This window comes from Camelus dromedarius, chromosome 21, assembly GCF_036321535.1.
Source record: "Camelus dromedarius isolate mCamDro1 chromosome 21, mCamDro1.pat, whole genome shotgun sequence".
NCBI classification, from domain to species: domain Eukaryota; kingdom Metazoa; phylum Chordata; class Mammalia; order Artiodactyla; family Camelidae; genus Camelus; species Camelus dromedarius.
In genome coordinates, this window is record NC_087456.1 from 14,453,495 (window position 1) to 14,479,343 (window position 25,849).

A 25,849-nucleotide genomic window follows, 5' to 3' on the forward strand; every position below is an offset into this window, starting at 1 on the left:
TTTTCCTCAAAAAAGGAGAAAAATGTATCTGAAGCAAGTATGGCAAAATGTTAGTACTTTTAAAATCCAGGTGCATGCTATGTTCAATGCTTTGGGAATATTTAATAATTTAAAAATTTGTAAAATTTATATAAATTAAAAAGTCTCTGAGGTTGCTGAAATGTTTGTGTTCATTTTAATAAGGCTTTATTGAGAATCTACTATGTATTAGGCATGAGGGAGGGTGACATGAGGGTGACATGGTCCCTTATGCTTAGGGACTCACTGGCAAGATGGAAAGAGAAATAATCCACAATAAAATGTGGTGATCACAATCATGTTTCACATAATAGTTTCTAAATAGAATGACTGACTCTGGGATGATGACTTTACTAACCAGATGTTGAGAAAATCTAGACCAGATTAATGACCAAAAAAATAATAATGAATTGAATTTAAAAATAACTTATTTTCATATTTAATATTTCAAATGGATTGCTAACCAAGTATTCTCATAGAGAGGTCCTCAGATCTAACTGGCGTATGCTCCTATGTAATTTATTTAAATAAATATTTATTATGTACCTTAGCAGATGTTTCTTTTATGGTCCCTTCTAGGTCTGTCTTTATGATTTATTTTTTTTTCCCCATGGACATGTTGTCTTCCTAGCTAGATAAATCTTTATAGGGGTGGCTATCTGGTTTTCAGATGTTTATCACCCAATCCTTAGAGCTTTAAGTATAGTCCTATAGAAATAGTAACAATGGTTCAGTTTTTATTGAATGCCTACTCTATGTTAGAGGATCATGGTAAAAGAGAACTTAACTCCAAACTTAGAATTCAGGGTCAAGGGCAGCAGGAAAGACACCTGGAGTTAAAATCAATATTGCCTGAAATATGCAGATACAGTCTGTGAAGAATGTAGTGACACATAGGAAAATGGTACAAATGACACTAACCACTTCAGGCAAAGGAAACACTATAGTTAATTACCAAGAAGGCTGGCAAGGCATTGTGGAATCTCAACAATGCACTACTGGCTCCCCTTCTTGAAACAATATTAATGGGGAACACTGAAGTTTTCTTCCACCCAATTTTCATCCAAAGGAAAGCCACCGCAAGATTTAGCATTCTACTGTTGGGGTAGATATAAAAACAGAAATAGAGGCGGTTTATTCTATTCATAGCTGTGCTTGGTGGCTAACAGATTTTCATCAAAAACTGCTAAAAATAGAACAGTAAATATTTGACATCTCAGTTTTAATTAAAATGAGCGTAATGTGATACTGGGGTGAGAAGAATAAAAGAGATCCTTGATAAATTGGCAAAGAGGGAACAGGTACAATATCTGAGTCATAGGAGTAAACACACATTACACCTGTTGGCTTAACAGAAAACTCCCTTTCTGGGGCCCTTATTGTGTTTCTATGTTATTTATATATATTGATCCCCTTAGCAACCAACAACTTGGGGTTCCAAAGGTTTTACTTGAACCAAAAACCCTGTTTGTGGAAAAGAAGAATTTTATTTGTGTCCAGAAAACAACACTGATAACAATGAAAGGGGAAATAATCAAGCAAACCCAGGAGCCTTTGAAGCAATCATGGTTGCTAAGGAGATAGACAGTAAAGTCAACACAATTTGAGGGCCAGTTTCAGATAGCAGCCATCCAAAATGTTGGGACCACAGCCAAAGGGAGACCTGAATACGTGTGTGGCAAAAAAAGTTGTGACACCACTTGGTGACATTTCTATGATGATGAGAGTAGACTTTTGTGTCTGTTTCTGGGCTCCCAGTGGAGCCTCGAAACCACCTACTGTCTCCCTTCCTAACTCAGCTGGTTCTCACTTCTCCATCTCTGTTGGCTGCATCCTGGTAAGGACCTTTCCCCTATCAGGTGGAATGGGAAAGGTTTCCTGCCCTAGAGCGAAGCTGTCTGAGTTGCAGAGTCCTCTGCTTTCTAGAGCAGAAGGGCTGGAAGTTGACTCCATCTTTTGCAGGTGTCTTTTCCTTCCTGAATCCCAGTTGCTTTTAGGAAAGCCAGCTTGCAGGTGTTTGCTGGCCAAGCCCCAGAAGATTAATGACCTCTTCCTTTTTGTTTCACTTCTTACCTCAGATCTGTTTTCTTTCCCTCTCTTCATGATTTAGTGCTATCAGTGGGAATAGCAGTATTAATACTGACCAATGTTTATTTAGTTCTTATTGTATTTTGAATATTTATCTAAACACTTTTCAAGTATGAACTCTCTTAGATCTCATTAATAACTTGAGGTTGATTACTTTTCACCCCCATTTCACAGATGAGAAAATAAGGCACAGCTAATAACTGGCTGGATCTGAACTTGAATCTAGGCAGCTCACAGTCTTCACCAGCAGACTATGCTGACTTTCTTGTGAAGCTGTGTGATAACAGAATTAAATGGGATAACAAAGGGCATGGAAGAAATGCAGTGACTTTCAAAGAAATGAAAGTACCTTGATGTGAACTGAATGCTTTTTGATGATAAATGTCATGGTTACCATGAAATTCTTCTTTGAAGGTCATAGGAGCTGGTGATTTTGTGTGTGTTGGGATGGTGGTGATCTTTTATGCACACCAATTCAAAAAACATTTGAATACCTACTACGTGTTCTAAGAAATCAAAAATAACTTAGGTGGGATACTTGTCCTCAGAGACCTTTTAGTCTAGTAGAGGAAGCAGGATGTGTGGACAGATGCACACACAAGAGTAAAAGGTGCTATGAATTTACATCAGGATACATAGGCAATTGTGATCAAATTTATAAGAGATAAAGAACAGGGAAATTTTCACAGAGGAGAACAGTCAGGATATATGATCAGGCAACTGTTCTGATCAAATTAACCAAATTGACTAATTACATTTTTTATTTTCTAATGTCTGAAAACCCAGATTTTACAGGAACTGGGACCAAACTTAACTTTCCACATCATATTTTGTTCTTATTCAAATTATAGTTACAGGGATTATGTAGCATTGAAGTTTCTCTGCTGGTTCCAATTATATTCCCACCGGCTGCTTTGACAGTTCATAAATATATTTGCATAATTGGCTGTGTTAGTCCTGGTGTGAGGTTGACATGTCTTGTGACTTGTTTGAAAAAAAGCTTATAGAGATTGTGACAGCCCTGAATTAACATCTTGCCCTCAGTTATTACCTAATTGTGCACATTAATTATCTCCAGGAGGGGTCAGTGGTTATGATGGATGAGAAGATCTGTATTTTGAGTGGCTGTTTAGGAAAGGTCAAAGTGTTCTCTGTAATATCTAGCTTTAGAACATTGCAGATGTGATTTCCAAGTTGAGAGCTGAACCAGCACGAGCATTCCATGGTAACTAACCTGCGTTTGTTGGACTCCCCTAGCAGGCTGTTGCAGTGTGGCAGAAGTAAGCAGGTATTAAGCTGAAACTTGGGAGAAAAGTATAATTAAGGCAGTTCCATCAGAAGTGCCTAGAATATTTCAGAGACAAAACATTATTGTGTTCGAGATGCAGTCTTTCCAAGGAGGGAGATAAACTTAAGAATCCACAGGAGGTGTAAGGTAAGGTGTAAGTGCAACGCATGCTTGGGCGCAGAATTTGGGGTGGATGAGAGGTTGCTTCTTCTGTAATATAGCCCAGTACTTGGAGCTCCAGGAAAGGGGAGCTTATGCAATAGAAGAGCATTGCCATGTATGATCTAGCAGGGAGGGTAAGTATGAGTGAAACAGGGCAGCAGGGTGAGGAATAGGGTAAGGCTAGTAAGACCAACTTGTGCAAGGGTAAGGGTGGATCCTGTCTTTATTTAAAACTTTGAACTTGTGTTCATCATGGATTTTTTTACATTAATATGGATTTTTAAAATATTATTTTTCTTGATTACTGTTTTTGAACCCCACTTTAAATTGTGTGCCCCAGGGGAGTGCCTCACTCACCTTCTCCTAGGGCCAGCCCTACCTACACAACTACAATTGCAGTGAGATGTTTCAGCACTTAATATAGCCTGGAAAATAGAATCGTTGCTTTTTATTGCAGATGTCACCTCACAGGGCATCTGATGTTACCTTAACCCAGAGGCTGAAATCCGAGGCCCTCTGGTTCATGTACAGCCTACAGATATGTTTAATTTGACATTAGCACTGTTTATTTTTGAAAATTGATTTAGTGGCCCCCATTTTGTTTTGTTTGTGTAAACAAACAAAAAAGACAGAAAATTGATTTAATGGCCCCCATTTTGAAATAGAAAGATTTCTTCTTAAACAGTTTGTATATCTGACTTCTCTTGAAAAATTGAAGGTTTGACACACAGGATCTATGTTCTCTCAGGGCAGTAATCAGCTAAAGATAACTAGGCATCTTCTCGCATTCACTGGTCCACTGGACCCAATTCACGCATGTATGTTAATGACTGATGCTCTAGGCATGGCAATTCTGAGCCCTGATTAACTGCAGGATCCTTTCAATAATACCTCTTAAAAATGGGCTTTCATTCATTTAATCAGTACTGATTTTTGTGCCTACTATGTGTAAGATATTGTGCTGAGGAACAAGCTGACAAGGTTCCTTCTCTCTTAGAACTTGTTTTCGTCTCAAAGGCAACGTTATGGATTGAATTGTGTCCTCTGCAAAAGGCATATTGAAGTCCTATAACCCCAGTATCTGCAAATGTGACCTTATTGGGAAAAAGAGTCTTTCCAAAGGTAATCAAGTATAAATGAGGTCATTATGGTAGGCCCTAACCCAGTATGACAGGTATCCTTTAAAAAATGGAAATTGAGACACAGAGATAGAAACGAACAAGAAAAACAATGTGAAGACGTACAAGGAGAAGACGGCCACTGGCCTGGAGTGATATACATACAAGCCAAGTGATGCTAAAGACTGCTGGCAAATACCAAAGCTGGAAGCAGCAGGGAAGGATTCTCCCCTGGTGCTGTCTGAGGGTGTGTGGCCCTGCTGACACCTTGATTTCTGACTTCTAGCCTCCAGAACTGAGATCAAAATTTCTGGCATCCTTGCCACCCAAGTGTTTGGTACAGTGTTACGGCAGCTCCAGGAGACCAACAGAGGCAATGAGTAAATAATCATTTGAACAAGCAGTTTGACAACAATCGTGAGCAGGATAACAAGGGGAGAGTACAGAGGGTTCTGAGAATGCAAATCTTGGCGCTGGTGGGCTGATCTGGATAGGAGGTTATGGGGCCTTTTCAGAGGAAGCGATGCTTTAGCTGAGGTCAGGAGAATGAGTAGAAGTTACGCTCCAGCTGTGAGAGAAACAGAGTCTCACTAGATGGACTGGTGTGTGTGAAGGCACGAAGGAAAAGGAGGAGGGGGCACTCAAGAAACCAGTAATGAGAGGAAATTGCAGAACCTGGTGATCTGGGCCCTGGCCAGTAGGTGTATTGATTTACGAACTATGTGACTTCGGGGAAGTTATTTTAACTTCTCTGAGGATAATGATAGTACTTACCCCATATGGTTGTTAGGAGGATTAAACGCAGTGGTCTTAGAAGAATGGCTGGTGCGGATGCCTCGTTGGATGTTACCTATTGTTATGACTCCTGCTGTTCTTGTTGTTCCTGTTCTTATTGGAAGGGCAAGGATGCTCGAGGCCCTGGGGATGCCCTTAGCCTATTGGTCACTATCCTAAAGGCAATGGGAAGCTAGTATATGCTTTTAATCCGGGCTTCAAGTTAACCAGATTTTATTTTTAAATTCTTTATCTGGCTGCCTTGTGAAGAATGGCTCTGGGCTCAGTGGAGATGAGCCCCCAGCAAAGGTTCAGGGGACGAAGTGGTGGTGGTGTCTTCTTGCCTTGATCATTTTGTAGAATTTGAAGAGATCACACAACCATTTCAACACATTTTAAAATTCTACCACAAGCCACTTCTTTGTTTAAGGGCTTTCTTACAGAACACACATGCCTGGGGTGATGCATAGGTTTTTCATCTCAGTTCTTCCCTGAACTTAGTAGATGGCCTTGAGCAAGTGTCGTATGTGCTCGTTTAATCATTGACACAAAAAAGGTATGAGAGAAAGCTAGATTCTAAACATATGTGGTGAAATTAAGATCTTGGGTTATTGAACCCTTTAAAAAAATATCTTTAGGAGATTCCAAATCCTCCCATCCTCTGCTTTTCTATCGCCTTTATAATTTGTGACTTTATTTTAGAAAAGAAATTGAATTGATATGTTCCCCCTACTCAAAAATTGCTTTGTTCTTCATTGTCAGAATTTGTAGTCTCAGGTGAAGTCAAAATGCTGGATTGGCAAATGTTCACAGCAAATACAAGTTTTAAATAAAGTACTGGATGTGCTGAAAATTCATTAGGTAATGAAAGCCATCAAGAAAAATTTAAGATTCTAGTTCTCTCTGGATTTATGGCTGATTTTAATAACAAGCATCACAGTTTATATAATTAGTTTGCCTAATATTGGCAGGCTTAAAAATTATCTAATGAATTCATTGTTAGTCTAGCTACATATCAGCAAAATGTTCATTTCCTAGTGATAGTTTATGATACTCAGCTTTGAAAGGGGAAAGAAAATCTGGAGTAGAATGTCCTCTTTGTAAACTAAGTAAATTCTAGTGTTTTCCAAATTTAATCTATTATAACAGAGAACCATTTTATAAGGATTTCTTTATAACACCCTTAGTCTATATCTTATTCCCTGTAAAGCAAAATTATACATGAATATTACCTTATTTTTTAATAATGAACACTTGTGTGTACACTAATTAATTACTGATGTTTATATGCAAAAGATGGGTGTTTTGACTTACATAAACTTTCAAAACTGAAATCACATGGGGCTAAGAATTACCATTACAAAAGAGATTCTTATTTACATTTTAAAATGTTATCTTTCTTCATAGTTTTGTATATATATTTTTATTATAAAATAAGCAAATATATAAAGCCAGTAAAAAAGATATTGCTGAGTGTTATATAGAGTTTATTTTCATGAAATGAACCTCCTGATATTGATTAATGTTGCAAAGTTTTATGGAAACATGAGGTTTTTTTTTTTTTCATTTTTCAAATGGAGGCACTTTACTCTGAAACTCAGTAACTCAATGATGTTTTACGATCAGATACGGACATAATTTTACTAGTGTCATGCTTTCCTTATTTTAACTCCGTGATTATAAAGATTTAGTGTGTCTTCTTTACTACTGTATATGCCCAAATGCTAGAAAAATGACTTACTGGTACACAGAAGGTGCTTAATAAGTACTAGTTGAATGAGTGAATAAATGTATTTCTTATACCATACATGGCATAAAACATATAGGTGGTGTTGCAAACGGAAAGAACATCTGAACTGCACATCTTTGAGAGTGAGAGTGAATGGTGATGTGTACCAGTGCCGGCTATGATTTGCCAGCTGTGTTAGCAGATGAGCTGTTATCTAGCCCAGTTTCTTTTTTTTATGATGGAAAATCAAAATTAATTTATTAAATGAATTAAGACATAAATCTCATCACTGAAAAAAACAGTTTTAGCTTTATAATTGGTAAGAAAACTCAATATAATTTCTATCAAACAGAAATCAATGTTTCTGTATTTTTCAAAAAAAATTTTAATTGAACTATAGTCGACTTACAACATTGTGTTAGTCTCTTGGTGTACAACATAGTGATTCATAGTCTCTAGTGTACAGCATAGAATATGAAAAGGAAAAGTGATTTCTTTTCATATTCTTTTTCACTGTAGGCTTATTGTAAGATACTGAATCTAGTTCCCTGTGCTATACAGTAAGACCTTGTTGTTTATCTATTTTATACATAGTAGTTAGTATCTGCAAATTCTGAACTCCCAATTTATCCCTCCCCATCCCTCTTCCCCCTTGGTAAACATAAGTTTGTTTTTGTGTCTGTGAGTCTGTTTCTATTTTGTAAATAAGGTCCTTTGTCTCTTTTTTTTTTCAGATTCTACATATAAGTGATATCATGTGGTACTTTTCTTTCTCTTTCTAGCTTACTTCACTTAAGATGATAATCTCTAGGTCTATCCGTGTTGCTGCAAATGGCGTTATTTCATTTTTTTCTATGGCTGAGTGGTATTCCACTGTATAAATATACCACAACTTCTTTATCCAGTCACCTGTCAATGGACATTTAGTTTGCTTCCATGTATTGGCTATTGTAAACAGTGCTGCTTTGAACACTGAGGTGCATGTGTCTTTTCGAATTTGAGTTTCCTCCAGATATATGCCCAGGAGTGGATCATAAAGTCTATTTGTAGTTTTTTAAGGACTCTCTATACTGTTTTCCGTAGTGGCTGCACCAATTTATATTCCCACCAACAGTGTATGAGGGTTCCCCTTTCTCTACACCTTCTCCATCATTTATCGTTTGTGTAGTTTTTGATGATGGCCATTTGACTGATGTAAGGTGATACCTCATTGTAGTTTTGATTTGCATTTCTCTAATAATTAGTGATATTGAGCATCTTTTCATGTGCCTGTTGGCCACCTGGATATTTTCTTTGGAGAAATCTATTTCGGTCTTCTGCCCATTTTTTGATCGGATTATTTGTTTGTTTGTTTTAATATTGAGCTGAGTAAGCTGTTTATATATTTTGGAAATTAATCCCTTGTTGGTACCATCATTTGCAAATATTTTCTCCCATTCCATAGGTTGTCTTTTCATTTTGTTTATGTTTTCCTTTACTGTGCAAAAGCTTTTAAGTTTAATTCAGTCCCATTTGTTTATTTTTACTTTTATCTCCATTACTCTAGGATATGGAGCCCCCCAAAATATTGCTTTGATTTATGTCAAAGTGTATTCTGCTATGTTTTCCTCTAGATGATCTCACAGTTTTTGAGGCTCAAGAACTTGGAAGGAATTTACTTGGGTAGTTCTGGCTCAGGGTTTCTCAAGAGGCTGTATTCAAGGTGTCATCTAGGACGATAGTGATCTCATGACTCAACTAGGGAAGGATCAGCCTCCAAACTAACTTATAAGCTTAAGCTAGTGGCTGTTGGAAGCCCTCAGGAAATCCAGTTCTAGGTTCACATGGGCCTCTCCTCAAGGCTACCTTATGACATAGCAACTGGCTTCTACCAGAGGGAGGGATCCAAGAGAGTGAGACGGTGCACACAAGAGGGAAGCCACAGTCTTTTTATAACCTAACCTTGGAAGGGACATCTCATTGCTTTTGCTATATCCTGTTCATTAGCAGCCCGCATTCAAGGCGGGGGGAGGTCAGTGTAGCACAGGGCATGAATACTAGGAAGCAGGACTCACTGAGGGTCAGCTTAGAGACCCCCCCATAAAGGTAAATTATTTCTCATTTGCTCCAGTTCCTTGCTTTGTAATGTTTCAATCAGGACTCTTGATTTCTAGGGTCAGAAATCTCAAGACAAACTGGCTCACACAAGAAGAAAACGTGTATAGCTTATGGTTTGATACAGGGGATTGTTCAAACATTGTCACAGGGACCTGGTCATTTTGGTTCTGTTTGTTCTGTATTGGCTCCATTCTCAGGTAGCTTCTCCTCTCTTATTGGCATAATAGTCTGGAAGGCTTTCAGGTTCAAGGTCAGTGGCATAGAGTCAAAGTCTGTTTTCTCAGAAACTCTGGCATAAGTTTCATTGGCCAATTGGCTCACAGGCTCATGCCTGAACCAACTGATGGCTGAGGGGCACGACTGTGCTGGCTGAGACCCAGTACACACACAGCCCCCACAATCAGGGATGAGTCCCACAAGAAACACAAGAGCCATGAGCGGGGAAGATAAGTGTCCTGGGAGAGGTCGTATCAGGCAGGCATTCGAAGAAGTACTGCCTGTACTGTTGTCTCTGAGTTTGCAGTGAACTAAAACCTCTTGGATAATGCCCTCCCTCACCATTCTCTCCCCACACCCCATGGATCACAGAGCCTCGTTGCCCTGCTGCTGCCACCTCTCATATCCTCTCTTCCACCCTCATTCAAGTCACCACAACTCTCTCACCTGGACTAAAGCAACAGCATCTAAACTTGCTGTCTACATGCTTACAGACAGTGGTCTGTTCTCCATGTAGCAACCCAAGTGATTTCTTTTGAATGCCATGTGATGAAGTTAGTGTTCTGCTGAAAGTTCGTCCAAGTCCCATTAATTAAAACTCAAGGCTGTACGACTTGGTCTCTGCCTGCCTCTCCAGCTTGGTCACTGTCTGCCACCCGTCCTCACTCTCTGAGCTCCCCAAATTCTCCACGCTTATTCCTGACACAAGTTCTTCCTGCTCCAGGGGAAGCTCTTTCCTTACATCTTGCCTCTCCCTCTCCACCTTTGTTCATCTTCAGGGCTCAACTATATGGCTCAAATGTCACTGCCTTAGACAGGCCTTCCTGGACCCTCCAACATTAGATACTCTCATTGTGTTCTGTACCTCCCATTTACTGCATTTATCAGAATTTTATTTTATTTTTCCCTTGTGTCACTATTTTTTCAAATTTAAGTATAGTCAACTTACAACATGTTAATTTTTGGGTGTACAGCATAATAGTACACCATATATATATATTCCTTTTCATATTCTTTTTCATTATAAGCCATCACAAGGTATTGGATATAGTTCCCTGTGCTATACAGTAGGGCCTTGTTGTTTATCTGTTTTATATATATAGCAGTTAGTATCTACTAATCCCAAACTCCCAATTTATCCCTCTCTACCCTCTTCCGTTTCCTCCACTGGTAATCATAAGTTTGTTTTCTATGTCTGTGAGTCTGCTCTGTTTTGTAAATAAGGTCATTTGTGTCCTCTTTTTTTTTTTTAGATTCCACATATAAGTGACATCATGGTATTTTTCTTCCTCTTTCTGGCTTAGGTCATTTAGTATGATCTCCAGGTCCATCCATGTTGCTGCAAATGGCATTATTTTATTCTTTTTATGGCAGAGTAGTATTCCATTGTATAAATGTATCACAACTTCTTTATCCAGTCATCTGTCAATGGACATTTAGGTTGCTTCCAATGTCTTAGCTATTGTAAATAGTGCTGCTATGAACATTGTGGAGCATGTATCTTTTTGAATTAGAGTTCCTCCAGATATATGCCCAAGAGTGGGATTGCTGGATCATAGGATAAGCCTATTTTTAGTTTTTTAAGGAATTTCCATACTGTTTTCCATAATGACTGTACCAAACCACAGTCCCACCAGCAGTGTAGAAGGGTTCCCTTCTCTCTAACATTTATCATTCGTGGACTTTTTAACAGAATTGTAATTTTGTTTGTTTAGCACCTTCCATCTCTAGACCATAAGCTTAATGAAGACAGCAACCTTGCCATATCCACAGGGCTCCTGCTTGGCAGCTAGCAGGCATTCAATAAATATTTGATGAATGTGATTCATTCTTCCTCATCTTAGACCTGTGCAATTGTGCTATCCAGAAGATTAAATAAATGGCAAGATTTATTGCAGAGCCAAGAGTCCCCTGGTTCACTGGATTAGGTCAAGCACAGGAGAGAACAGAGTTCTTTTGAGGACCTACAATGTTAAACACACGTATATGTTTAATTCTCACAACAATCCCTTGTGAGTTCAGTATATTATCCCTATTTTGTAGATGAGGAAACTGATGGTCAGAGAGATAAAGGAACTCCCTCAGACTCACCTGGTTCACAAATGATACAGTTAGGATCTCCACAGAAGTCACTTTGACTCCAAAATTCCAGGTCTGATTGGAATCAGGGAAAAGGCAATGGCATGCCCTTTTTGTTTTTTTTTTTTTTAAACTATGCATAGGCCAAGGTCAAAAAGAAAAACAGATATGAAAGTGAAGTCCTGCAGATTTCATGTTGCTACTTGGAGCATAACAATAGCTCTGAAATCACTGGAATGAGGGGAGTATAGAATTTGGGAGAGCAAAATCTTTTTATTACATATGTCAGGTTTTCTTATCTATTATAACAAAGTTAAAGGGTGTTGAGTAGTCTGGGTCTGGTAGCATGAAAGAAATAGAGTCCATCTAGTCTTTCTGTAACACCTCTGATGGGATTTATATGCCTTGAGAAATGGGGGCATAAAATTAAACAGGATAAACCATCCCATTTCCTTGTTTCTCCAGTTGCAATGATACACAAGCTAGTGTATTTCCTTTTACCCCCATCTCTTACTTCAAACACGGCAAGTAAGCCGAAGAAGGCTTTTAAAGGAATAGGAGTATTTAATTGAGGGGGCTGTGGGGGGCTGCAGTGGAAGGCAGGGCCAGAGTCAGTGCAGGGACTAGTTTCTTGGGTTTTTTGAATTACTTGTGAATTACAACAGCAAGGCTAGCTTGTTGGAGTGATTCTTGCTGATGTTACAATTTGGAATTTTCTTGTTTTAAGCTCTTATTTTCATGTCTCTGTAAAGTAAATCCATGACCTCTACCCCCAGCCCTCTACATATATGTGTGCATAATGTGAGGATAAGGTAAGGGGAACACAGAAGACCACTGCTACACATGAACTGACAGAGAAAGGGAGGGAAAGTGACAGTTCAGGATTTGGGATTGGTGGTAAGTCTTGTATCCCATGAGTCTGGGAAAGGGATGCACTATACAGGCATATTTGAACTATGACTCAATGCCCCATTCAGTAAGCATTAGCCAGTTTGACAAAGGGAAGGTGTGGTTAAATTTGCAAAGTACCTAGATAGAACCAAAAAAAAGAATCACCAAGTTCACCAAGTAGTTAAACAAAAGGGGGAAAGTGAAAACAAGAAACAAAACAGCAAAACAACAACAACAAAAACCTCAAAGTGTTTGGGATTATTTTACCTGGAGAACAAAAAGCCAGTGATAGGGTAGAAAGCGATTCTGAAAGTGGTAAATTCGTTTCATTTCCTATGAATGTAGAATACTTAGTTCCAATTTTGTAGGAGGCCAGGTAAATGATGTCTACAATCACAGTTTCACTCAGATATTTATCAAACACTTATTTATTACCAGTCAGTGGTTACTGCAGACACTATGGGAAACAGATGTGATTTATGCCCCAGCCGAGCTTACAGTCTAGTTTAAAGAAGCACAATACAACATGACAAGTACAAAGATGGAAGCGTAAGTTGCCCTGGGAAGTAAACAGTGAGACACCTGACCAGGACTCAGGAGAAACTTCTGGACAGCTGGGATAAGATGTGGAGGATAATACCGGTGATGGTTAGTTTTACATCAAACACTTAGCTGGGGGTTGCTGTGAGGGCATTTTGTAGATGTGGTTAATACCTACAGTCAGTTGACTTTAAGGAAAGATTACCCTTGATGATGTGGGTAGGCTGTATATAACCAGTTGAAGGTCTTATGAGTAAAAAATTGAGGTTCCCAGAAAAGAAGAAATTCAAGACTGAAGCATCAGTTCTTGCCTGAATGTCTGGAGCTGTCCTAGGGATTTCAGATGGACTTGGTACCCCCATGATTGTGGGAGCCAATTCCTTAGAATAAAATTTACACACACACACACACCATATCCTATTTGTTCTGTTTTTTTGTTTTTGTTTTGTTTTGTTTTGTTTTTTTCTGATGCAGTGTCTTAGTCATGCAGAGTTGGGGAGAAGACTGGGGAATGTGTGTGAGGTAAGATGACAGTAACCAGGGAGGCTAGGAATGAAAAAAAGAGGACAGATCAGGAAATACATTATATGTGACTTAGAGAGTCTGAAAGGGTTTTAAGTCGGTGAATGAGAGGATCAGACTCACACTTTAGAAAGGACATCACATCTGATTAAATTATTATTGAGAGCAGAAGTCGAGAAAAACATGTTTCCATTCCAGCAGGAAGGAATTCCTAATAAGGAGGACATTTTTTAGTAGGAGAAAGAACGAGAAAGCTGGCCAAATCTATCCTGGAATTTAAAAAATAATTTGGCATTTTAAATCATTGACAGCCATAGCCTTGTAGAAGGTTTACGAGGTTCTTTTTACAATCCAGAGTCCTTCTTCTCTCCCTTACCTCCTTCATGTCTGTAGCTTTCGCTGGGAAATTCTGCTAACTGGGAAAATACTCCAATTTGGCCGAGCAGAGGTTCTGGAAGATAAACTCTCGCGCAGCGGTGGACGTGGGAGGGTGGAGGTCAGTAGGGGATTCCCGCTGCAAAAGTGGGAAGGAAGAGTTCACAAACCGGCTGAAGTGCCACTGCATCATGTGCACGGTGAGAAGACTCGCTTATTATAGCTGACCCTGTCCCCTGCGAGCTTTCTCCCCCTCCTCTGTGGGTTCGGTTCCCGCACCCCAGTTGCCACGAGATCAGCTGCCCTGGCGCGGCAGTCAGGGTCTGGTACCTGCCAAGCTGGGATCTTGATGCCGAGGTGGGAGGGGAGCGCCGAGCTCTGACCGAGGTCCCAGGTCTCCCACCGCGCTGCTTTACCGACCACATTCACAACCTCTGTCCCCAGCAAAAGGGGTCTTGTCCTGAGAGACTAATCGATTTTTCTTCCCTTTCCTCTGCATCCCTAAACGTCTTCACCCTGGCTCCCGGTGCCTTCCCCATTCGTTCAACATTCTGCTGAGCAGAGCTCACTACCCAGGTCCAGCACCCTTGGAGACTGGGTGGAGGTTGTTGGTGACTTGATACCCCTTCCCCGGGCGCCGACTGGAAGAAATCAGCACCCTTATTACCGCCCCCACTCCAGGAGTCTCAGGGTGTACGTGAGAATGGGGGCATTTCTCTGTACAACCCTGCGGGAGCGCAAAGGGAGGGGAGGCTGCCCATGTGCTGGGGGCCAGGGACCCGCTTCCCAAAGCTCGGTCCCACATCCCACACCCCAACTTGGAAGGAGGTGGGTTGGAGCCTGGCGTGCCACATAGTGTGAGTGCGAATATAAGGAGGGGGCAGGGTTAGTGGAAGGGACCGAGAGGAGAGGCAGCAGGTGAACCCGAGGGCCGAGCCCTCCAGGCGGGGAGGCAGCTTAAGAGGGACTTTGGGAAAGGCAGGGGAGACGCAGGCTAAGGTTGGGCTCGGAGTGGGTGCTGAGAGGCGAGCCCAGGCGGTGAACAGAGAGGGGGGAGAGGCGAGGGGGAGGGAGTTCCGAAAGGAGGGAAAGGAGCTGGCGAGGGGCGAGAGGAACAAGCCTGGAAGGGAGAGCGGCGGCGGGCGGCCGAGCTGTGGGCAGGAGGGCGCCCGGCGCGCCGAGACCCTGCCACCCCCACCCCTATCCTCATCCCCACCTCGGCCCCCGGGGCACCGAGGGCTCTGCCGGGGAGACGCACAAAGACATGCGAAGAGGGGCTGAGCGAGGCTCGAGCACAAAGACGCCGGGGCGCACGGCCGCTCGGGCTGCACCCACCGCCCCCGCGCCGCGCCGCGCCGGGGCCGGGCCAGCGCGGAGCCCGGGGCGGAGCGCGCGGCGGCGGCGGCGGCTGCGGGCCCGAGCGGGACCCGGGTCGCCCGCGCTCTCCGGGTGACCCGGGCCCGGCCGCAGGCGCGCGCGGGGGCGGCGGCGCCCCAGCCCAACTTGGCCTCGGCCTCGCCCTCTGCCCAGCCTGCCGGTGTCCCCTCCTTTCCGCGATTCCGTTTCTTCTCACGCTCCCCCCACCCTCCCTCCCGCGTCCAGCCCCGCTCTTCCCACCTTGTAAAACAAAGCCGGGGAAAATGCCTGCCCGTGCAGCTCGGAGCGTGCAGCCCGTCTCTGAATAAGAAGTGAGTACAATGGCGTGTTTGTAAAAGCTTCAAGTCCGTCTTTAAAAAAAAAAAAAAACATTTTGAATGCTGCATGCCTCATGCTTCCCAGCGCCTCGCGGGAGAGACCCGGCTATACAGCAGGAGGTGAGGACCCCCCCCCTCCCCGCGGGTACCCCCCTCTCCACCTCCCGCCGCGCGCTTTCCGCCGCAGCCAGTCCCGGGAGGGCTGTAAATGTCCAGCTGGCAGTAGTCGGACGTTTTCCACCTTCATTTCCCGTCCAGGGTGTTGGGTCATAATCTGGGGTTGGAGACAGACCTATCCCCGGATCCTCTCCTGGCTGCTTCTCCCCACTCTCCCGCTGGTGCCTAGGGATTTTGCATCTGCCTTGGGTATGGGTTTGGGACACTTGGAGGAGTTTCCGAAGGAGGAGGAGGGTCAGCTCTTGGGAGTAGCCGACAGGCAGGACGCATGGTGACCCTGGTCACACTTGTTGCCCGTTGCGTGGTGGGATAGTCAGTGGTGCTGAAGAAAGCTCATATCTCCTGGTATTGAGTCGCCAGTTGTGGCCGGGAGCGTAGAAGACATACCTGGATGAAGATTAGAGACCAGGATTAAGAGGAGGCTGTGATGTGCTGGGGGCAGAGAAGGGAGGTAGTGATGATGCTAAGTGTGTGTGGAAGGGGTGAATCTTTGACTCTGTGTTCTAAGGAGCTTCTCTTCAGGATCATGCATCAAACGACCGGGAGATGGAAACCCAGAGGGTTCCCATGTTAGACCGAGAGGAAAGGCTGTTTTTTAATTTGGTATTTCACCAGTTTCTGCCCATTCTGTCTGCCAGATGTGCAACACACACACACACACACACACACACACACACACACACACATCTACTAATTAAAAAATAAAGCAATAGCTCAAAAGAATTGAACTCCATCAGGAAATATATTAGCTTAATATACACACACAGACACACACACAAACACACAATCTTTAAAAGAAAAAAAAAACCTGTCCCTTTTCCCCAAAAGCATATACTGATAATATCTTAGTTTGGCATTGCATTTTAGGATTGGGATTTGGGAGCATGGAGGTAAACAGTCTTGGTGTTTTCCAGTTCTACAGATTAGAAACCATTGATGTGAAAAATCAGAAATATGAGAGAGCACAGAGAACCGGGAAGGAAAGGCTTAGAAAGCTTCCTTCAGAGAGAGAATGTGGAGCTTCTCTGTGATTCTCTGTTGTTTTTATTCCAAAGATAGCTTAATTTTAGATTATGACCTTTATTTTTCATTCAGACTCACTAAGCAGCTTGGAAGTGGGGTGGGGTGGCTAGACAGCAGATGACAGTGATTTTAACTGTTATTGTCAGTTCTGTTAAAAAGGTTTTAAAAATTAAAACATTAAACACATATCCAGTGCTAATTTTGAATGAAGTTCCCATTATGAATATCACAGGTTAAAGGTGTGGGGCTTTATTTGGAGCCGGGGACTGTAACAGGAGGGAAGCTGTGCACACCTGTAGACGGCAGGCTCAGCCATAGGAAACTGCAGAAATGATCTGTGCTTATGTAGAACCTCTACTTGGAGCCAGGGGTACAGTTACCTCATCTCTGACTCTGACTTCCATCTCTTCAGAGTCAGAACCATTCAGAGTTTGGCTGATTGAGGAGCCCTCCGTTATCTGCCATCATTGTACAATACTCCTCAGGTCTGATGCTCCCCATAGCTTTGTTTGCAAAGCTTCCTTCCGATGGGCAATAGGAGATCCATTTCATGAACTCCCACTGTGGTAGTCCAACATTTAACTCCCAGTGGTCGTCAAGAGGGCAAGGTCTGCAGCCACGTGAAAATGGACACTCTCTTTATTCCCTTCTTATTTTCAAGTAATTTCAGGTTCCTGTAGGGTATTTGGGTGCAATTTCTGAGGGATTTCTTACATACTTACCTAAAAGTGTCTTTTGATTAAGTTATTTTATTAAACTTGTATCATATACACTAGAGTAATTTTACTTATATCTATAGCAATTGTGAATGTGAAATTGATGATTCTGGTTGGATTGGCAATTTTTTTTAAGTCCCCCATTTTCAGCCATTCTGTTACCCCTTTTGGTTCAATGTTGCCTTTCCAATCAAATACTCTTATTGTAGATGGCTCATTTTCCCTTTAGGAAGTAGAAGTCTAGTATCTCTTGAATTTCCTAAGAAGAAATCCATTAATGATATTTTTGAACAGCTGAGATGAATAATAAATGGATTTAGAGTCACCTTAGAGTATAAGGGAATTTGTAAGAGGACACATAAATCCACTCTAATGGAGCAATTAGCTTTGTACATAGCATGTAGGGTCTAAGGTGTGAGAAAAGGTTTTAAATTTTTTTTTTTATGATGTTCACTGTTGAAATGGAAGGAGCTTGTCATCTCTTGGCTACACCTAGGATTGTGCCAGAATGCGTAGCAATACTTTTGTTTTCTTTTTAAAGATGTCAGAGATTGAATAGCAAAACACAGAGAATGCTTACACATGAGCCCGTTTTGGAGGACAGCAGAAAGAAATGACTGAGCTCCTGAGTGGTTTATTTGCCATCCTGTTTTACCAGAAAATTGCTAATGTTTTACTTTGAGCAACAATGTTTGGATCTCAAATTCACTTACAATACAACTGCTTTACTATAATGAATTTTAAAATAAAAATAAGTAATGTTCTTTACATCTATTGTTTGTGATATCAAACGTCAAGTTCTTGAGAACAAGAATAATCCATTATTAGCCTTCTTTATGAGCATTCAGATACCTAGTTTAGTACTCTCAACTCTTCAGAGCTCTGTAAATGTGCTGACTAGCATGTTGGACAGACAGAAATTTTGAAATTAACTAAGAAGACCTCAGGCATGCTTTTATTTTATTTTATTTAAAGTTTCTTGATCTGCTTCCTGTTTTTTTCCTCCCATCAGAAACCCCAATAGCAGCAGAGAGCTAAGACCCAGCCCCTCTTCCTTGAACCCATGTATGTGGTCCTGGCTGCAATCTAGTGGGAGCCCTTTTGGGTTTGGCTCCAGAGCTTCCACCAGGGGAGCAAGCGGAGTTGAGTCAGCCTTTGCTGACCCCTTCACAAAGCCGAGCCATTCCCCCTCTAACCTCCTCCAACCTAACCTTCATTTCTGTTGTTGTCAGTGGCGGCACCCGACTTGCTGGATCCTAAGTCTGCCGCTCAGAACTCCAAACCGAGGCTCTCGTTTTCCACGAAACCCACAGTGCTTGCTTCCCGGGTGGAGAGTGACACGACCATTAATGTTATGAAATGGAAGACGGTCTCCACGATTTTCCTGGTGGTTGTCCTCTATCTGATCATCGGCGCCACCGTGTTCAAAGCGTTGGAGCAGCCTCACGAGATTTCTCAGAGGACCACCATTGTGATCCAGAAGCAAACGTTCATTTCCCAGCACTCCTGTGTCAATTCGACTGAGCTGGACGAACTCATCCAGGTAATGGCCCCCAGGAGTTGTTACTTGTTGACTCTTTGGGGAAAGACAAGTAAGAGTAAGAGGCGATAACACAATACAAAGCCCCCTGATCTGCTTGTGGGGGTCCAGTCCACTTTTGTCCTCTTTCCCACAGTTTCTTTTTCTCCAAATGGCACCCCCTCCCTCTTTTCTTACCTTGCCATCTTTTCTTCTCCTTCCCCTTTATTTTTCCCTCTTGCTGTTCCTTCTCATCCTCTTCTACTCTTGAGTTTCTGTTTCTTTCCTGTTGTCTCCCCACTTTCTTTTCCTTTGCCTTGTCTTAGACCTACCAGTGGACACTTGTGAACTTGGGGTTACCTTGCTGGAGGCCCCCATGGTTAGATAACCATTGCTGACTGAGAAACTTTGCTGTGGCAAATGAGGGGAAAATAGAGGGCAGAAAAAGTGCAGTAAACATGGCAGTGGCCACATAAGATAGTAAAGATGTGTTTGTGGTGTGACCCTCTTAAGGTGGGTACCCCTCCCAGTTAACAAGCTGTGGCACACATCTTTAATCTAGCCGAAGTATGACTCTGATAACTGCCTTTTTTAGGTGTCTAGGGAGAAGTGATTACTCATTGCCTCTCTAGACACCAACTAAAAGCAATTTACTACTACACAGAAAAATGGAGTTTTTGAATAAAAACTAATTTAGTTTTAATTTACTCTATAATAGCAGAACAGTATCCTTAAGGAAAAACACTTTTTAAAAAAAGCTAATCCCAAAGTGATTTAAAAATTTCAGTTAGGCTCCTTGGTGATGGCTATATTTTTGTTGTGGATTTCTTTTTGTTCAAAACAATTCATTGGTCAAACCAAGACTCTTGGTCAAGAAGAAAGCCCTAGAACTTTCTTTCAAGGAGAGATGAGACTAATTGTTGAAAGCATTTTAATTGTACACATTCATCTTCCTATCAAGCCTACTTCTCTTACCTGGTGTAAGTCAAATTGGATTGAAAATCATCTGAATCATCAACTGAGCAGATTCTTTCTCATCTTGTACTTGGTTTTGCATCATTTGAATGAGTTGGAACAGTTCTTGTTCTAAGACCTTCCCCTTCTTGTTTCCTCTTGCCAGGGGTCCCCAAATGCTACTTCCGTCCTCCCTCTGTTTACAGAGTTACGCATACAAGTTCTCAGTCAAGTTTTATTGAAAGCTATGGAAGCTAGACTTCTTCAATCCTCATTTAGCTCCTACCATATTCAGACACTTCTGCATCTCATCTATTTGACTGAAATTTTGAAAAGGCTCTTCAGATACTTAGATACTGAATTCTCTACTATAATGGAAGGTGGTGGAGCCATTTTCAGTATTGACAGTGAGCCTGCCAACTGTCTGTTCCTGCATGAGATCCCTTCCACTTCATTCTCCATTTGTGCACAGAGTCCTTAGAGGTACTACAATCTTTGAATAATTCCCACTTCTCTTGGGTTTTAGAAGGAGAGCTCTAGGGTATTTTGGTGGAGGGAGCATGGAGGAGTAGTAAAAGCCTGAACTTTGGGATCAGATAGGATGTTTTAAACTCCATTTGAGTATTTTACTGGAGTTGTCATCTTGAGCAAGTAATTTTCCACTCTGAGCCTTAAAGAATCTATCCGGAATGAGGAAAGAATACCCATCAAATCAGGTTGCTGTGAGGGGTAAAGAAACAGTCCCCGTAAGGCATTTAGGTTCTCAAGAAGTGTGAGGTTTGTTTGCTGTGATATTTTTCCCTCCTGCCTTATCTCTTTCCTGGGTGGAAGCATCTAATTCAAGTAGTTGCAGTCTTACCTTTTAAAGTGAGGTCGTTGGTTTTGGGCAGGGAAAAAAAAGAAGTCACATTGTTTTTGGAATGAACACAAACAGAGCTCAAAATATGACCTGATTTATTTCTTTCTGCTCTACCCAGACAATCCATTTTAGCTTTATTAGTATTTACTGCTGATTGAGTATTTTTGCTTCTTAAAAAAAATCTTAAGGATTTTTGTGCTTATTCAGTGTTTTTAAACGCAGAGGTTGCCTCATTTATTGTCGTATCACTAACGCTATGGTTTCAATAAATTATTTTTTTTCTCTTTGAGTATAATTTCTTCTAATAAAAGAAATCTTTTTCATGGCATGGCTCCAAGATCAAGATCAGTGTTTAATTAGGGAGGCAGGCAAATTAGCCAGTAATCATATGTTAGAATTACATTTCATTTGTATGATTCCCTCAAATTTCCACATATATTTCCCATGTTTAGTCTCCCTTTTAATCCTCCCTTAAAACTTCATGAGCAGGTATATTAGGCAGTAATATCACAGTGTTAAGGATGAGGAAGCTAAGACACAGAAAGTCCCAGTGACCTACCCCAAGTAGTATTATGAGGATGAGAGTTCGGGTCTTCAGAATCTTGATTTAGCTTCATTCCTAGGGGTCTCTGTTCTTTCAGGGCTCAGCTTTTTCAGGGCTGAGGGGGAAAGAGTCAGAGAAGTTGAAAGTTCAGTCCTAGTGTTGGTGGAGGAGGAATTCTGGATTCCTTGTGAACAGCAGGGAAGGAGGAGGAAGTGGGTAGTCAGACAGTAAGGCCATCGTCAAGTACGGTTCATCTAATCTGGCCTCAAGCTATTAATTATACCTCTGGGTGGGCAATGGTAACTTCATTCCGTGCTGTGGTTGTGTCTCAGGGTGATGGGGTGTGGGTAGGCTTGCAAGGCGTGGGGGGTGCTACAGGGAGGGACAGGGAAATGGAGCATTGACGCACCTGAGAGTGACTTCCTCTTCTGTTACCGAGTGCCAGCATGTGTGTTCCGTCAAAGTGCTGTTTTTGACAAAGGCCCTCTGAGGCAAGATGGAGGAGGGGGGGCAGAGGTATCAAGACAGATCTTTTCTTGGCTGAAATATTTGGAAAACTTTGATTTTCAACTTCCATTACATTTAAGTTAGTGTGACATCAATACAGAAAAATATATGGAAACACTTTTAAGTTTCAAAAGTCATGAATACCAGTAACAACAGACAAAATTTAATGAGCACTTACTATGTGCAAGGCACTGTTCTAACCCTGTACATGTAATGTCTCACTTAATTCTCTTAAACTACCCTGTAAGGTAAGTGCCTTATTATCTCTATTTAACTTATGTGGAAACTGAGTCAGAGGGAGCTCATTTTCCAAAAGGTAGCGTGCACTGTTATTCAGACCTAAACGGACAGACTCCAGAGCTTATGTCTTCAGTTCCTATATTTTCTGCCTCTAAAAAAAATTTAATAAACATTAAAGTTTGCTGGAATGTTCCCTATTATTCTGTGTATTAGACTGTAATGAATATCGAATTATAGTCCCATGTACAGAGTGATTTATGTTACATAACATCGCTCTCTCCATATACATGGAGAGTATAGAACCTGGGTTTTAATCTTCTTTTTGGACATCACTTCCTGGTTTTCTCCTCCTTGAACGTGGTGACCCAGGAGAGGCACAGTCATACTGGATGTACCTGGTTTTCATCTAGTTATTTCCATGTTTGCTGAATCAATTCTGAGATTAGAAAATAGGGCAAAAAAAACCTATGATCTATATTATACGCTGATAATAAAAACATCTCATGGGAGACTTGGCTTTTGTTTTTTTCATTTGAGCTCTACCTCCCTGTCCCCCTACCCTCCATCAGGGAGGGAGGGAAGGTATTCTGTCTGCTTTTTGGGTGAAGAAACAGACATATCTGACAAGGGCATGTGGCGGCCTGGGGTCTAGGTCTTTGGAAACTTCCTGCTGAGGGGATTCTGTTCTCTGCACTGCTCCCTCTTCTCAGTTTTGTTTTTACTGCTTCCTTCAGTGGCATTTATTGAGCACTTCCAAAGTGTTGCCCTTTAGGCTGGGCATTGAGCCAAGTAGAACGATGGGAAGAACATGGCTTCTTGGAAGACACCCCCTCGTCAGAGTGAAGTGGGGGAGACGGCTATAAACTTAGTTGTAATAGAACTATTTGCAGATTGGAGCCGGACCACATGAGGGAGAAATTCACCACCTAAAGAGAGTTGGGAAGACACAGAAGAAGAGGTGAAAGGATTTTAAGTGTGGACTCAGAGCTCTCTGGGGGAAGATGTGGGAATCAGCGGATGTTCTAGGCAGAGGGCACAGTGTCACTGAGGTATCTGGGTGTCGGGGCAGGGTCACGAGCAAGTCTGGCAGAGCAGAGCAAGGCCTGTTGTTCCACACGAGGGAGGGGGCTTTATCCAAGGCCCGTTCTCCTCCCCCTGGAGTAGATGTGCCATTGAGGGCAGTTGGTTGTGTACCAGGGGATACCTGGGGCTTCCTGCCTTCCTAGAATGCCGATGAACTAGACTTTTTTAAAAAAAGAAAAACATTGGTTTTATATTAATTCTATCATCATTCATTCAAAAATATTTATTGAATTCCTGCTTCTTGTGCACTGTCCCAGGCACTGAAGTATAGGAGAGAATAAAACAGGTGAAAATTCTCACCCTCAGCAAGCTCACATCCTACTGGGGGAAGGTACCATCAGTCTCAGGAGAAAAAACAAGGTAGTGAAGAGGGGTAGTAAATGTCGGAGGCTATTGGTGATTAATTTTAGATACGGTCACTGAAGAAGCTTCACTGATAAGGTGACTTTTAAGTAAAGGGAGTGAGGGAATTAGCCAAGGGGCTCTCTGGGGGATAACACTCAGGAGAGGGCTTAGGATCTCCCTGAGATGAGAGCATCCCCTGCAGGCAGAGGGGCAGCAGGGATGCTGGGAGGAGGGAGCGGTAGAAGACGACGGCAGGCCGTTGATGAGGACCACGTTCTGTATGTAGGGCCTGGTAAGTTACACTCAGGAGTTGGACTTTTTGGTACAGATGAGTGTCGTGTTCTGGCTTATGTTTCACCAGGACCACTCTGGCTTCTGAGTTGAGAACAGGCTGGAGGAGGCCATGGGCAGAAATAGAGGGAGCAGTTATGAGGCTGTCGTCATAATCCGGGTGATGGATCAGGGAGGCTAGAACTAAGGTGACAGCTGGGAAGGTTGTGAGATAGGGGCAGGTTCTGAATGTGTTTTGAAAGGAAAGCCAAGGAGACTTTACTGATGGGCAAGTTGGGCAGGGCAAAGGTGAGGCGTCAAAGATTTTTGTCCTAATGAACTAAAAGAATATAGCTCCCATTTTTCTGAGACAGAGAAGTGTGCAGGAGGAGCTGGTTTGGTGATAATGTCAGGAGCTTAGAGCAACTGCACTAGTAGTGTCTGTTAGACAGGCTTCAGTTGTTGAAGAAGAGTCAGAGGACCCCAGATAACAGTGCTTACAGATCTATAGTATCATGCAGGAAAATGGTGCAGTGTGAAAACAGCACCCCCAAATAAAGATCTGCAGCACAGGCAAGGGTCACACCACAGCACAGGGGCTGGAGAGGCCGGAAGCCAGCTGCCATTGTCCCCCTCTGTAAGGCTATGCCAGGACATTCTGGTTTGAATCAAGAACTTCCAGCGTGTGCACAGAACTCCACAGGGCCAGGGAGCCAAAAATAGGATCTTGGCTAGAGTTTCTGATATCCTGCTGGTTGCACGGGCATTTTCTTGCTCTGTAACCAATCTCAGTGGCAGAACTTCTGGGAGTCTCTCCGAGACCAGGTGCAAACCGTCCATCACACTGTTATCAATAAATAATGCCAACAAGCTGGTGTTAACCTCCGTGAAGCTCCTCGGGCCATGGTTATAAAACAATACTCTTGGTCAGCGCGTCTCATGCCTTTACCAGGGGACAGTGTTGTGTGGGCGCTTTAGTACAACAGCCCAGACCAAGTCCAGGCCAGCATGGCCATGTTAACTTTGAGATGCCTGGGAAGACTCCCCCCACCCCCGCCAGGGTAGCTGTTGATCAGGATGCTGGAGATGTGAGTTTGGGCTTCCAGGAAGGGGTCAGGCTGAAGATACAGACTGGGAGGTCATCAATACACAGAAAGCTTTTAAAGTCAAGACGTTGGACAAAGACACCTGGACAATGAGTGCAGGTTGAGCCGAGCAGAGATTCTTGAATGATCCCAGGAACACTTCAACATGGAGAGGTTGCTACAGAGTAGCATCCAGAATTCACATGAATTTCAAGGATTTCAAGGACATTCCTCTCATTTTAGCAAACTGTTTCACCCTATGCCCCCAGACCTCTGAAGTTTTCATTTTTCTTTGCTGTTAGGGACCCTTTAAAAGAAACATTTAAAAAATATGTCTCTAGGCATGGGAGCCACCGAAGGTGTTTGAATAGGGGAGCTCAATTATGTTTTTGATGACGTTTCGCAGCTCTCTTAACAGCAAAGGGGATGGCTTGGCGTATGAAGTGTGTGCTTAGAGCTGACTGTACGTGGCAGTGAGTGATACTACGTGATTCTGTACACAGTGGGTGGGCAGCTATTCTTCTAGTTTGTATAAGCGCCTAGATATGTTAAATATTTGGCTTCAGTTTCGCAAAGTGCATATTTGTCTTTTATCATTTAATTTACGGACACAATATCATGTTGTCTAGAGAGCATCGGAAGAGGCTATCTTTTCTTCTCAGTGATTTTACTCTTCTTGTTCAACTTTTTGGACCTAAATTTAGACGTTAGGAACACAGTTCTGAGCAAAACAGCCTGAAAAATGTTTAAACATCCCATAAATACTTTAGGTCCTTTGGGTTAATCTCTGGGAGAAACACTTTTGGACAGCATAGTGTGTAAATTTCTAAGTAGCCTGGATTATTTTACCGGATTATCTAGGAGCCGTTTCAAGGACTGGGCTTGGAGGGTGAGAATTATTTCGGAGTGCTGCTTTCAAAGATACAAGAGGAAATT

At 42.3% G+C, this 25,849-nt stretch overlaps 1 protein-coding gene across 5 annotated transcripts in view; it reads left to right on the forward strand.

Annotated features, from left to right (window-relative positions):
- Positions 1-25,849, forward strand: part of KCNK2 (potassium two pore domain channel subfamily K member 2) — a 177,552-nt gene that overhangs the window by 51,367 nt on the left and 100,336 nt on the right. For 3 of the 5 annotated variants that reach the window (XM_031438578.2, XM_031438579.2, XM_064477189.1), the window contains exons 1-2: positions 15,592-15,711; positions 18,740-19,050. In XM_031438578.2, coding sequence (XP_031294438.1) covers positions 15,666-15,711; positions 18,740-19,050 — 357 coding nt within the window. In that variant the 5' untranslated portion in view covers positions 15,592-15,665. The other 2 variants (XM_031438580.2, XM_064477188.1) reach the window with 2 other exon arrangements.